We start from the raw sequence: 15694 nt of genomic DNA, 5'->3' as shown, positions 1-15694 counted from the left end.
TTCCCAACCTCCAAGGTGTACATGTACCAAATTTGGTAGCTGTAGGTCAAACGGTCTGGCCTGTAGAGCGCCAACACACACACACACACACACACACACACACACACACACACACACACACATTGAGCTTTCTTATAAGTATAGATGAAGCAGAGAGAGAGTGAGAAAGAGAGAGACTGATAGAGAAGTCTCGTGATTGTTTCAAACCGGTTTAAACTGGTTAATGACTTAAATTAATTAAGACAAATAATGACTTAATAATGTTCTCACATAATAGCTTGAAATTTGAGATCATAGATTTCATTTTAACTTTACATATATATTATTTTTAATTTTTGTTGTTAAAAATAAATATAGAATTTTTAAAAGATGTAGATTCATTTTATAGGGAAACTCAACTTAAAACAGTGAAATGTATTTTTTTTTTATTGTAATAAACAGGTCCATGTATTAAGTGAATAATTATGCATCGAATTATCTTTCCGAGTGCAAAGGGTTAATAAAACACAACTGATATTAATAATTATTTACAGCTGCATCTTTCAAGTAGGTTCACGCAATAACACCTTAATCACAAACTGACTAATCCGACCACCGGAAGGCAGCCGGAAAAACTTGAATGATCGGACCAACTCAGCAACACTGTCCGGAATTGTGATTGAATCCTAAGTCACCAGCCAAGGTACAACCCTTCTTTAAGGAATTATGCCCCCTCCATCTTTTCGTATACCCACAGGGGTGGCGAGAACCAACCATCATACTGGAAGGTTCTTATCCTCAATTACGAGGCGACCATGTTGGGTGCATTAAAACATTAAGGATTAAGTAGACATTAAGAATTAAGTAGTAAGTGCTCTGTGTATTATGTCTGCTAGGGATCCACTGGTACATCAGCAGTTTTCTTATCGTAGGCACATACAGTCGCTCTAAGCCAAACTCGGACATCAAAGAAAATCTACTAATTAAGTAAAAAAATTAAATAAAAATGATTAGCAAAATAATCAAATGCATTTTCAATAATATATTTATTGCAGTATTAAAAACAGATAACAAAACATATAAATTATTACATTGTAACCAGAAATTATGGTAAAAAACAAAACAAAACAAAAAATTAACGCACAAGCCAAACTCGGACGGCTAAGAAGATTTTTAAAAACTAGTTAATGTTTCAAATGAATTAATATTTTGTATGTAATCCTTTGTTTCTTATAACCATTTTAAGGCGTTTAGGCATAGATTGCACCAATTTTTCACAAAAATTAGGCTGAATATTGTCCCATTCTTGCAATAATAGTCTTTTCAACTCAGTTTTACTTGAAACAGCGTGTTCCCGGACTTTTTTGTTAAGATGACCCCACAAATTCTCGGTGGGATTTATGTCTGGGCTTTGGGGTGGTGTTTCCATGACGTGAGGACAATTATATAGGAGGCAAGAACGCACTCTCTAAGCGTTATGCTTGGGATCATTATCCTGATAAAATCTTCAATTATTGCCAAGCGAAAGTTTTTGCACACATATTGGCAATTTTGTTTTTAAAATGTCAAGGTCACATTCTGATCCATTCTCCCTTCAATGAAATGCAAAGTTCCTGGGCCAGCAGCTGAAAATGATCCCCAGACCATTACTGATCCGCCACCATGCTTCACAGATGGTTTCAAGTTTTTTCTACGCAATTCCTCATTCGATTTTCTCCAAACATATGGCTTGCCATCTGATCCAAATATATTGAATTTGCTCTCGTCAGTGAATAATATTTGTTTCCAGTAAGAAAAATCCTTGTTTTCATGCTCCTTTGCGAATTCCCGTCTTACTTTTTGATTTCGCTTACTTATGAAAGGCTTTTGTCTGGCTTTTCTTCCATTGAGGTTTTTCTTATGGAGCACATTTCTAATTGTTGATGGACTAGCTTTTTTCCCTAATTCATTTTCAGCAATAATAGAAGAAAGGGATTTAAGAAAGGAATCTCGCTAAGAAAGGGATTTACTTTCACTTTTCTCACTAAAAATCGCTCATCTGCTTCGGCGAAAATCTTGTTATGGGCTTTTTTAGGCTTATTTTCCACCTGATTATTGGTTTTGTAGCGTTTTATGATGTCATGAACCGTGGAATGACTTCTTTTGACAATCTCCGATATTTCTCGCACAGACTTTCCATCTTCAGTATGCTTAATAATCAATTTCCTTAACTCTATACTCGTTTGGCCCCTTTGCCTTGACATTTTCAATAAATTAAGTTTTTTTTCTGCAATAAATGAAAAAACGTCAAATCGAGAATTCCGCTGAACAACTACAATGTTTTTCATGAAGTTGCCTACAATTTTCTCTCAGGGTTGCAATTATTTAGCGCTTTATTGTCAGATGTCCGAGTTTGGCTTGCGCTCTCTTTCTTCCGCAATTTTATTTTTATCTCTAAATTTGTCCTTATAATTTATGAATTAGCGTTATTTGGTTTGTTTTTAATAAAGCAATAAATTCACTATTAGAAAACCATCTTTACTTTTTTTGAATTCCTTTTAATCAAAGTATTTTTGCAAAACAAGATTTTTTTCTATGATGTCCGAGTTTGGCTTGGAGCGACTGTACCTCCCTTCAAAAGCTAAGCATCAATATCAATGCCTTCGTGGCAAAAAGCTCGTTCAAAATAGTTGTTCTTCCCTTAATGTTAAACTCCAGCGATTTAGAATTTGTTCAACAAACTTTCTCATAAGATTGGAGTATTAACCTTTACTTATCAATATGTTGATAATCTCCTAACTGAACTAATCTCACTCTATGTGACCTCTGTAACAAGAATTTAATTAAAAATCCGATTTATTCCGTAAACATTGTCTCTTTTTTAAAATTTTCGTAATTTGTATTTATTTTTTCCGCGAATGTTTGCATTACTCGTTTTCAATGAATCAATGATTAGTGCATCCTCTGAAATATTTATAGCCAAAACTTAATAGTATTTTGATGAGTAGAGCTCGTTCCACAACCCTCTGAGTTGACGAGTGACTTGAACAACATTGTATGGAACAATAATCTAAAAAAAATATCAAATCAAAGTTTCCATCCCTAATGAAAACTTTGATTTTCATTCGGGAGAGGACCTACTTAATGGTTTTTAAGATAGCACGCATATTTTAATCAGATCTGCCGCCACACTTAAAGAAATTTTGTATTTTGAAATCAAATTCACATGATCCTAAAATTTTTATTTCACTTGCAGTCACCTTTTTATTATATGTGAGTAAAGTTTCTTGAAAGTCCGGTATGAGTGGTTTTATCTTGTAGAATAAAAGTTCCCTAAAACTAAAGAGGCATTCTGCTTATGATTATTACAAACTATTAACGCCAATGAGATCAAAATCTGTTTTTATACTAATAGGGTTTTGAAGAGCTTCCCTTTTGAAGTCTGAAACATCTATTAGCATGTGCACCATATTACCACGAAGATGTAAAGAACTACGCGTTAAATTAAACGGATTTTGTTAGAACGAAGCAGCTAATAACAGCACGAGACTGATAACTTACCCATCACTGATGGGGCTCGGCCTAATTAGATATATAGAATGTTCGAGAACAATCCAATCTGAATATTTAAGAAAGATCTAGAACCTTCCAGATCTTAGATAAACAACAGATAGTGAATAAAATAAAAGAATTCCAATCATTTGGATAAAACATAGTGGCTGGGATTAAAACCACGGATTAACCAATCTTAAATGAGATGCTCTGCCAACTGAGCCACAACGATTGCTAGTTTTTCTCGTTTATACGGCAATGTATTTACTGCATTTCTGTCCACTTTCCTTAAAAGAGGATTCTTAATTTTCCGGTATTGCTTTTTGCTGACCTTTTCGAAGTTAATAGCCCTGTATCACTTCAACATTTTAGCCAAAAGAAATTTAACAAAATCATATATTTTTTGCATATTCAATCGAATAAAATTTCGAAAAAATAAATGCCTCTCCGACTAATCCTACTATATAACTTTTACATTAAAACCAGTATAAATATACTCACATAAATCACCAAAGCTACTTCAAAAAATGGGAAGCTCTGAACCTCGAATTTGTGAAAAAAGTACCAGCGACAACATCTTTTTGTTTTTATTCTTCTACGATTTTCTTTTCCTATCGATATCCCATAAATAGGAGCATATCTGTGGAAAAATTCTTTTTGTAGCAGATTAGATCCTTTTTCTTTTTCTTCGGCCGAGGTCTGTTTCTGAAAGCTTTTCCTCTTTTTCTTCATATCTCACAGAAGTACTCAAGAGTGAAAGAATATGAAAAAAGAGGCAAAGAGATTGCCGCTCAGAATCGTTGCTTCCATTTCGAAATGCATAAAAGTCGGCACCGTCCAGAGGAAGATTTTTTCCCCTGGTCTGACTGAAGTAAGCACTGCAGGAAGTAATGTTAAAAGTAATCGGCTGCTGCAAAAAACCTTTTTAAGTCTTTGTATATAAGGGAATACATATTAGAATTTCTTGTTCCTCCCGTGTCACTCGAAGGAATCTTCTGTTTTATGAAGTAGAAAATCCATATAGTTAGTTATTCAGTGCTTGCAGAATCTCCTTTCTGTGATGGAACTAGTGAAATAATGACTAAACAGGACACTGTAACAAAAATCAATTTAAAATGTTGAAGAAAGAGCGAATTTACAAAGTGAAATAAAGCGTATTATATAATATGTGCGTTAGAGATATGTATAAAAATATTTATCGTTCTGCAGAAAATTCTATAACAATATTTCTTTTATAAATAGTATAACTTTTACATTCTAATACACAAAATCCCGAAAAAAGAAAAAAAAAATGAAAACTACATATAGCTTTCGATATTTTGTCTTGCTGTTTTCCGTTCATTCCCAGTTTTCCCTCTATTCTTCTTCGGGTGATAACTTCTTACGACCCTGCCCTTTATTGGCCTGACAGGAGAATCGGGCGGACGTTCGCGCCAGGTTGTAACTTTTTTTTTTTTTTTTGCGTGTAAGCGATAAGTTATTAGATGTGGCAACCTTTTCTTGTCATTTTCTAGTAACCCTAAAAGAGAAAATTTATGCCTCAAAAGCGATTAATCGACAATTTTCTACTCCTGCATTTTGAGGCTTAAAAATCCCACACCAAAACAACATAATGTTCTTACATGATAAAAATATTGCAATTGTCAAAAAATTGGAACTCGAGATTTTGATGAATCTTCCCGTTTCAGGTCTGATACTATCCCAAAAATCTATTTTTGGAATTATTATTATCCTTCTTTTCTTGCTTAATTCAATTAACAAGGTAACTGAGCAAAAAGATGTCTTCTGTGATTATTACACATAAATTGTAAATAAGTAGTAAATTTTTGATGAAACCAATGTAAGGTGTGCTTATATCCCCGTGAGCATTCATGCATTTCACCTGTCTCTCTCTGTCTATTCCTAGATATTTGAATTCGATAGCTTCAAATCTGAAAGGAAATTATGTACGTAGTTTTTAAACAAAACTGTAAGTCCGAATCTAAAATAATCATTGAGGCTAATAATTTTAAAATCATTGAAATTAAAATTTTTCCCTTAAGAGAAAAAAAACCCAAGGTGCATAGGGCATGTTCTTTACTATTCTATTTGTACAAAAACGTTATGATTTAAAGGCATACCAGAAGGTATTGTTTGCCAACTGATTCTAAGACCCTCTGCACTTTTACGCATGTATTAGGTTGTGTTTAATTCGTAAAAATAGGGGTGAGCGGAAAGATGAAAGATTTTTACTTTTAAGAATAAAGTAAATTCGAATGACACGAGGACTGAATTAAAATAAAATAATTTGGTGAGAAAGGACACAATATTCAGATACACTTGAAAAAATTGAACGAGAAAGCATCTAATATGGCGGAGAGCAAGATTAAAGAATTTGTTGGAGTTAGTCACAACAACTAAAGCAGAGTATAAAAATCAGACATATGATTAAAAACAATTTCTTTAATGAAAAATAAAAAGGTCTGGATCTTGCAGATTATACAGCTACGTCCTACACCGAGTCGGTGTCTGTTCTTTTTATTTAAAGTACAAAGTTTTATTTAAAAGTCCTCTGGAACCGATCTCTGCTTGATTTGATTGTGCCACAGAATTCTGGAAATGCACTCATCCATCTACGTCTCACCCCTAAGTAAGATAGAATCGTCGAAAAGTGGTCATCTCAGGATACTGAGGTGAATTGTAATGCACCTTATTTATTGCATTCTTGTTGTATGTATGAAATACCACGCATGAAAATTGAAAATTCCGTTTGGAAGTTATATAAACTCAAAAGAATATTCCAATATCTTTTTCTCTGTTTGTTGCCTTCCTTTCAGGCTACGTCTCCCACTGTTCTAAGTTATTGCTAAGAAATCTTAGTAAAAATATAAAAATTGGACTCTTTTCGTAAGATCATGAAGAGTAAAAGACTTTATATATGATATTTTGTAAAATATTTTGAATAATTTTGAATCATAAAACAAAGGTATAGTAAAACATTATAATTACATATATAATAATGTCGTTACCTTATAATTACAAATTCAACATGTAATTATAAGGTTTTAAAGACACGAAACAAACTTTATGGGTAGATGGTAATAAATATCCTCATTTTTACAATAAAACATGCAGTCATAAACGCAAAGAAAGTGCCCAAGAGACAGCTCTTTGTCGGTGAACAAAGAAAAAATATCAATCACATTGAATTTGTGGTCATTTTCCTTTTATGGAAATTTCACTATATTAAAAAAAAAAAAAAAAACTACCCTATAACCAAAATTTCTATTATCATTAAAGAAAGATTTGAATCTTTCAGCATTTCGTTATATGAAATATTTTACCTCGCATAAACAAAGCATTTCTTTCAAGAAATATGCATCTAGAAAGTAAGTCAACCGCTATGCAAGGAATGCGATGCTCTACCTTCATGGAACGGCTGACTTCAATTATCCTAATAGCTTCCATTTATTTTAATGCTTCCGTGGAGGGATTTAGAAAAAGGAGATTTCAGTTGTTTGTCTCTTGTCTCCATTAATGCCGCAGTCCCCGAAGAACTCAGATTTCACGGAGGGTATCGAGTTCGCAGAGAAATTATTATGAGGAATATAAGCCAACCCTGCTTTCAATATTATTTATTCCGAAAAGCAAAAGTAATGATGCATAATTCATAAGTGCAGCCGATATTTAAGTACCTGTGTCGAAAAAGAAAATATCATTTCAGATTTCAGATAAGTTATGAGATAAGGGTACATTAGTTTTATTTGTATATTAATATTATTTAATGGAAAAATATCAAATTCCTCTTTTTTAGAAACTCCCTTAAAAATATTTATAGTTGTAGTTTAATATTTATAAAATGCGTAATGAAATTTGAAAAGATTTTTTTCCTGAAAAGGAGATAAAATTTTCTAAGGCGCAGCGTATAAAGATAAAAGTTAATACCAGCTAGGGATATTTTCTGTCTCTCTAAGTGCATTAAATATTCGTAGATCGACTTAAAATTCATGTAGCAATGACCAAAGATACTGATAAAACCAGGCTATGCTAATAAATCTTTATAATGAGCTACTTTTAATGTTCTGTTGGACTTATATATAGGATATATGAGTGTTAATATTTTCGATGCTGCTTTGGCCACCACTTGGTGGTTTCAACTCTTGTTTAACTTTTTATATAAAAACAGACTTGACTGTTTTGTAAAGAAAACTTAGACGATGTTATTTTGCTCGTCCTATCCCACCGGGGGGGAGGGGGTCACCTCATAATTAAGGATGAAAAATTTCCGAAATGGGGGTTGGTTCTCGTCACCCTGGTGGGTTCAGAAAATGGTGGAGGACGGCTGCCTCCCATCGGTGATGGGATGTATTTCCTACAGGTAGGGTTGTACCGTGGCCGGTGAAAGCCCTGTGGTGTCAACTACAGTTCCGCCAGTGTTGCTGTTGCGGCGGTCCGGTCATTCAGATTTTTCTGTGTGCCTTTGGGAGGTTCGGAGTAGTTTATAATACGTTATGCTGCCCTGCTGAATGTCTTATTATCTATCAATTTGCATGCCTTCAAGAGCAGATGTTCTTATTATCAAAAATAACGTTTATTTATTTATTCTTTTAGGTAGTGAATTGCAGCAATGTAATGCAATTGAACCTGACAGGAAGTCTGATTAATAATATGCGATAAATTTTCTCAAAAATATAATAAATCTTTCACGAATCTCTAGAGATTACAATATAATATTTGTAGATTAAAATCATAATAGCTATAGCCCCTACATGCTTTTATTTTTTCCTTGAGTTTCTGTTTTGTCCTATCTTATTTTGTTTCTTGGAGGCTAATTTATTTTTTGCTGTTGCGGGAGGGTATTTAAATCTTTGAATACAATTTTTGATGATTTTTTCATTTATTTATTTAGCATTATTTCTATTTTCACTTGAATTATTTCAAACAGAAATAACAAAATTATTTGCATATAAATTTTCTATTGTCTTTTATTGTGTCTTTTTTATGATTGCTTTTTTTGTGTAATTAAAACTCAATAAGAATAAATTTATTGGGAAAACGAAAAAATGGATACATTATATTTATTGGTTATGTTATTTTCGGGAAAAGTTTATTATGGAATTTTTAAATTCAAATCAGAAATAAAAAAGAAAAATCAAAAGTATTTTTTTTTCACAAACTTACAGCATGGTGTAATGTCTTGATCTAGACTGATCAAATAACGAAGCAGAATTTCCAGACAATTCTTTATTTTACAGCCCTACATATACAAAAGAACAACTTGTTCTCATCTTAGTTAAATAAGTAGCTATTTACACCTGTAGTAGGATATACAACAGTCGACGTCGAAGGGTTTCTTGAAACTCAATTGGTTCTCGGACTCCGAACTCGTGGGCGTAGTCCAACAGTCCGCCTGCAATTCGTTTCTTCTCTCCTCCTAAAAAAACTCCTCACTTTATTTCGGCGACAATCTCCACCTCTTAATTTACATTGGTCATTTCAGCTCTCTTTCGAGCAATCGGGGTTCAGCCATATGCTCTCTCAGCGGCGCCAGTGGGTCGTGGGAAGGTCCTTTCACAAACAGAAACATCTAGCATCCAGATGTTTGGACACCCCTTTCGCTTTGAAGGTACTACCAATACCTCTTGGACGAGGAATTCCACATGTGGTCTTTCACTGTAGTCTCTAATGAACAGATGCGAGACCACCTGGTGAAAATATCCACCATCTGGCTATCTCGAGAAATTTAGTAAGTAACAGCGACGACACAGCTGGCTGTAAATGTCTTATCAGTATTGGGAAACGGGGAATGTTACAATGGTTATGTTTTTCATTTTTACGGCATTCCCACTACTATCATAATTTTAAATTGAAATAAAAGTGACCCTTTTATATTTATGTACATTAAGAAATAAATCAGACTTTTAAGACTTTACGGGAAAATGACATTAAATCACTGGAATTTATAGAGGAATATTTACATAATAATTATATTTGAGATGAGTTTCTTAATCTTAAGCATAAACCTGGAAAATAATTGGAAGTTTCTAGAGTACAAAAAAAAAGGAATAAATGAAAAATGCAAAGTAAATTTAGGTTCAATCAAATCTATGTCATTTCATAAATAGACATGTTTTATAAAACATTTAAATTTGTAAAAATCAATTTAAGAGGGTTAGATTACAAATAAATAATTCGAACTGATATATAATTCGATAAAAGTATTCTTCAAATGAAAAATAAAAATCGCATTTTCCCATGCTCACTTGCTTAGAAATAAGACTCATAGCATAACAAATAAATAAATAAATTTTATTTTATAATATACTAAATAAATAAATTTTATTTTTCAGAAGAGGTTTTTCCGTAATGCCTGCAGTTATTGTATGCGATTGTGAGAATTTGAAGCTTGGTTTATATATTTTGAATTTGTCTTCTTATGAATTGTGTTTAATGAAATGACTGAAATAAAAAAAAATCCAATAATGTAATATCATCAATTAAAACTTTTTCATTTGAAAATTTTTCTTTGAAGACAAGTTTTTTCTATGTAAATTTCTTCTTAAGGCAAATTATCATCATCTAATGTAATGATAACATATGTAACGACCGATTTACATTTATTTTAGTTAGTTCGAAGTTAAGACTAAAAGTTTCAAATAGTTCTTTTTAATTCTAAAATATTTCCTAACTTACGTAGCATATCGCCATCCTTTGTTCTCAACGATCATAAATAAATAACTTTTCAAAATTTTAATTCATTCGAGGAACTTAATGTTGTGCAATAGATTGAATATAAAAATATTATTTAACACTTTTTCAAGAATCATTGCTAACGTTAGAGGACTATTCTACTGACTTTGACTTCAAAATTGTTATATTCAAGCCAGTATTTTTACTTTCTCGTAAATGAAGTATAGAGCAAGTATTGTAATCGTCAAGAAGTTCGAACTCAAGATTTTGTGGAATCTTTACATTTCAGACCTTCCTGTGAACGTAAAGCGAACTTTTGACATTACATCAGTCTGTCTGTCTTTGAACACCATTACTCAAAGACTCTTTGAGTTAGATGGCGGAATTTTAGTATATAGAATTGCGACCAAATGTGTGGATAACAGTCAAATTTTGAACAAACTCGATTCCCGGGAAATCTGTCTGGCTGATTGTTCGAGTACAAGCGGAATCGATAATTACAAAACACAAAAAGATTTTTTGTCTTATAGTTTTTTTTTTTTTTTTTTTTTTGGCACTGATTCAACATCCAAAATTTGCATATTTATCAAACCTTAGCGAAATCCGTTAAATGGATGTTAATGGATTTAACATCCGTTAATGGATCGATCTGTATTTTCGCATGCATGTAAATGTAGTAACTCGTAAACTTAATGACTTTAATCAATACAATTCAGTATGCTATCTCGCAACTACAACTCTGAATTGATGTCTAATTTTGGTGTCAATTGGCTGAAAAAAAGTGTACTAAGTACATATTTTCTTATTCAATTCTATAAAAATGCTTGATTCATGCCAGGTATTTATATTTCGTAACTATTGTTCACCAATGCCATGCAAATTATTCGCGGCTTTACTTTCAGTCTACAATTTTATTGTCCTAGGGGATAAGACCTTGAAGAAAGGGAATAAATCCTTTATAGGAGGGAAATAGTTTTGAAGAGTTCATTGTATCTAATTTTTACTATGACTATCTTCATATTTATAGCTACCATTGTAACTAGTTTTTACTATAACTGTCTTCTTATTTATAAAATTTACTGTTTTTAAAACGATTATTTTTTAATTTTAATTGCATTATTTGTTTTTAAAATTATAATTTTTTCCTTACTAAACAGTAATAGTATAACTTATTGAAACTGTTAAATATAAAAAAAATAATTCTTTATTTCTATATTTAGTTTAAGAATTCATTCGTTCTGTTGCGCTCAGTTTAAAATTAATTTCTCCTTAATTTGAATTTGGGGATGCTGTCGATTTTTAACCTTGTCTTTTCTGATTAAAATTAGAAAATATTTCTAGATTTCTGAAAAAATAGCTGTGCGAATGTGCTAAAAATCATATTGTTATACTTGACATTAATTTCCTCCTTTTTTTTCACATCAGGTATGCGAGCTCCACGTTTCCGGTTATAAATTCTCCGTTCTCAACAATGCGTTCATCGTTCACCGAGGTCTCAAGACTCCGAACTCCTTTCACAAGGATAAAGAAACGGATCAAGAAAAGAATCGGCAGCTCTTCAGGCAGTTCAAGTTTGAACTGAAAGAAAAGTATCCGGATTCTTCCAGAAAGTGCTATTAGAAAAAGCTTGAAAGTGAACGGGAAGCAAAAGATTTTGTATAGGTGTTATTAGAATATTCATAAGCAAATTGTGAATGTTATGAAAGTGAAAAACTATTCCGCTTTTTACAGCATGTTGAGTATTTTTAATTGCAGACTTTGATGCCCAAGTAGCACAAAATTCTGAATGATATTGTAAAATGCCATATGGACATGCTTGATGATAATTAGTGTTCAAAACTATATAGCATTATAAATATTTACAGTATCATGAAAATTATATAATATCGATAAATATTGCGCATAAAATTCAATAATATTTTATGTTAATGAAAGTACTGTAAATTATTCCAGGATATGTTTTAAAGCATTGTATAATATTTCTGATATCGTAAATGCAGTTATGTTATGCAAAAAAGAATAATTTCGTTTAATGTACAATAATGTACTTTATTATTAAATAGCTTTCTGCTAATTCGGAGTTATTTCTATTTCTGAGTTTGCAAATATTATATAATATTTTGAACCACTCTGAAATATCGAGTGCTGCATCAAAAAATAGTATATAATATTTAATAATATTTCAAAAATTTTAGATTTTCAAATATATATTGTAATAATGGTAAAGTGTTACATAAAATAGTAAATAATATATATACATATAATAATAAAGTGTTTTAAAATATTTTAGCTTAGGATTAGATTTGGCTTTCGATTTTGTTTGAAAAAATATACTGAATCAATTATTATATAAGTTACTGAATACTATACAAACTATTATAATATAGTTAAGAAGATTTTATATGAGCATTGTAATATTGTTGGAAGTAATAGAGATAAAATGCGACTAATATTTTCGTTAATTGTATATAAATTCTGCAAAAATCTTAAAGGTGTTATAGTATTTTGAAAAAGTATTTTTAAAAAATTTAATAATTTTACATTTTTAGAGAAAACAAATAAATTTGCGAGATTAAAATAAAAAGTTCATTAAGTTAAAAAAATCTTAGTTAATAACCATATTTATATTGGCTTTTCATTATGAAAATTTCTTTTAATTAAAATAAATCCAAAATTTCTTTAAATCAAAAATTATTTTTGAAAGACGACAAATAGCTGCATAGATAATAATTTTAAATAAGCATTTTATTTGTTTAAAAAATAAATTAATTATTTAGTTAAACATTGCCATTTTTCGAAGTCTGATAAGTCTAATAGATTATTACCCAAGAGATTAGGTATCTGAAAATTAATATTAATTAAATGTAATTTATCAAAAGATAAAGAAAATGCCTTGGATAAAACACTATCATGATATATTGTAAGAAATTATGAATAAATTATTTTTCCAAATAAGATTTATATAAGTACAAGTACAAAACGTGGTGATAAAATTTTAATATTATAACGGCTCTTATAATTAAAGAAAAAATAAATTTTTATTTGAGCTCAGAACTTTTGTAAATTCTTTTTCCTCATAATCTAACATATAGATTTTTCAGATTCTAAGAATATGATACCAAAAATAAATTTAAAAAATTCCTCATAAATTAAAATATTCATCTCGAGTTTTATATATTTTTATATTATTGTGTTAAAATATTAGAACTATATAATATTAAATACTACTGTTGAGTATTCTATAACTTTCATACTACATAATATTGGCATGGGAAAACTTGATGTTTGAAAAAAATGTGTATTTTACATTATTTAAATGTTGAGGGAAAATAATGTAAAATATTGCGTTTCCATATTTTACAATATTGTGCAGCATTATGTGCTACTTGAGTCGGGATGCAAAGTTCATGTTATTTTCTTTGCCGGAAGTCACACTTCTTGAAACTTGTTGGAAATTTTTTTTAAAAAAATATCGTTGTTTATATGATTATTTGAACTGACTGTTTAAAGCTATGAATGTTATAAAATCATTCCATTATTTATTGAAATACCACTTTTATACAGAAAGCTGTCATTATTTATATATTATATTGTCTAATATTTATTATCTTACGTCTTTCAATTATTTATTAGAAATTATCATGGGATTTGATCTTTCATTTTAATTATTTCTGTGATATTCTAATGCTAATCTTTTGTAGAAGTTGTACTTAGTGAATTTAATGAAAATAACAGATAACAAATAAAAGATAAAAGCTGTTCACAAACATATCAATTTTAAGATAAAATCATATCACATTTTTGTAAATTCTAAACACGAATTGTGGTCCTAAAACATGTTACGAATATGTTATTAAAAAAGTACTTTTTAAACTCTTAAATAAATATTATGCCGAAGGAAATATAATTGAACAATATTCGCAAGTATCCAAGATTTATCTTCGGATTTATTTCAAGCTATTAAGTAATTTATCGATTAGTTAAATGAAAAACTTTTTTATTATAAACTTGATCGAATATAATGAAAAAAATCTAGTCAAACAAGAATTGACTGACGAATTGATGTTCAATATAAAGAATTTCCATGCGTTTCATTGGATAATTGTCAAGTTTGATAATTAAAATTCTTCTCTAAGGAATTCACGCATGTGTTGTGTAAATATTTCGAATATTTAATATCACTTCTTTTTCATATGTAAAAATTACTATATTGTTATTTTTTATCATAATAATACAATTTATTGTTATTATGATAAGCACAAATATTTAATTATTAGTTTAAAAATATTTTCCTTTTATTTTTTTCTAGTCCTGCATTCCCATTCGCTAACAGTAGGTATTATATATTTATTTAAGAACGGCGTATTTTGCAGGTACAATGCGTATGGATGAAATGTTATTTTTAGTTCAGGGACTAACAGTGCAGTTAAACTACATTGCCGCAGATAAATACATCGGAGAATGTCGTTTTGGGAATGCGTATTATTAGTATACTTTCCGATTTATTTACTTTCGTCCAAGTGTGATTAATCAAGTACAATACGTGGTGACTAAATTTTAATTGGAGTTTAAGTATAAATAATATTTCCCACTAGTTTTAATAATTTTATAAAAGATCTAAGGATATATTAGGCAATGGTATTTTTCATTGCAATTCATATTATATTACATATTATATTTATAGATGCATTATATTTCATTCAATTAAATATTTCTTCTACAGATACAATTGAAAATATCTTGAAAAGTAATATTTATAATTTTTTTCAATTTAGAATTCGTGCAGTTATTGAAAGTGTGTTCAGAAATAAGAAAAGAGGTGAATATCTCTAAAAATGAAATAATTTTTAACGAAAAAGAACAAAATAAAATAAATAATTTTAGTAGCATCACTTTATAAGAGGACAAATTGATATACAAATTTTTAATTAGATTAATCATACAATTAAGAAAAGGTAAACGGCAATGGATTTGATAATAGGATTCACATCGATGACGTCTTTGGGATTATAAGTGATGCAGTCACTTAGTATCGGGATTATTTAGTTTCATTTGTTTGACAATTAAATTATTTAATATTTTAACGTGAGTTAAAGCATTAGTTTGGTTAGTTATATCAAAGTTCCGTTTTAAAGGGTTGTTTAAGTTTAACTTTGAATCCCGGTCAAATGACGAGGACTACACCTGTGCTTAAATCGTGTCAAAAATATGTATAAACTATTGACTTTAAATTTTCGACAGCTTTCAGGAGTAGTTCATCAAGTACTTTTAAAGCAAGTGGAGTTTACTAGATTCATGAATTTGATTTTTATCTAAAACTTGCCAAAACAGCACTGAAAAATTCAGTAAATATCTTGTCTCAAGCATATAAAGCCACACGAATTGAAGAATACATCCAAGGTTAAATTAAACGGAAACTAAAAGCCTCACATCACTCAGATAAACACTGAAAAATCCCACAAATCAAAATTGATCCTTTTTTAAAAAAAATATATAATATGAAAAGAACATTTAG

The 15694-nt window shown here is 30.2% G+C and overlaps 1 protein-coding gene across 1 annotated transcript in view; it reads left to right on the top strand.

The window, feature by feature from the left end:
• LOC129968301 (beta-1,4-glucuronyltransferase 1-like) overlaps nt 1–12011 on the top strand; it is a 339197-nt gene extending 327186 nt beyond the window's left edge. The window contains exon 4 of the mRNA XM_056082157.1: nt 11605–12011. Coding sequence (XP_055938132.1) covers nt 11605–11799 — 195 coding nt within the window. The 3' untranslated portion in view covers nt 11800–12011. The remainder of the gene's footprint in view (nt 1–11604) is intronic.
• Nucleotides 12012–15694: the final 3683 nt, after the last annotated feature.

Source organism: Argiope bruennichi, chromosome 1 (genome assembly GCF_947563725.1).
Source record: "Argiope bruennichi chromosome 1, qqArgBrue1.1, whole genome shotgun sequence".
Taxonomy (NCBI): domain Eukaryota; kingdom Metazoa; phylum Arthropoda; class Arachnida; order Araneae; family Araneidae; genus Argiope; species Argiope bruennichi.
Note: the sequence above shows the minus strand (reverse complement) of the source record. Positions and strands in the feature narration are given on the sequence as shown.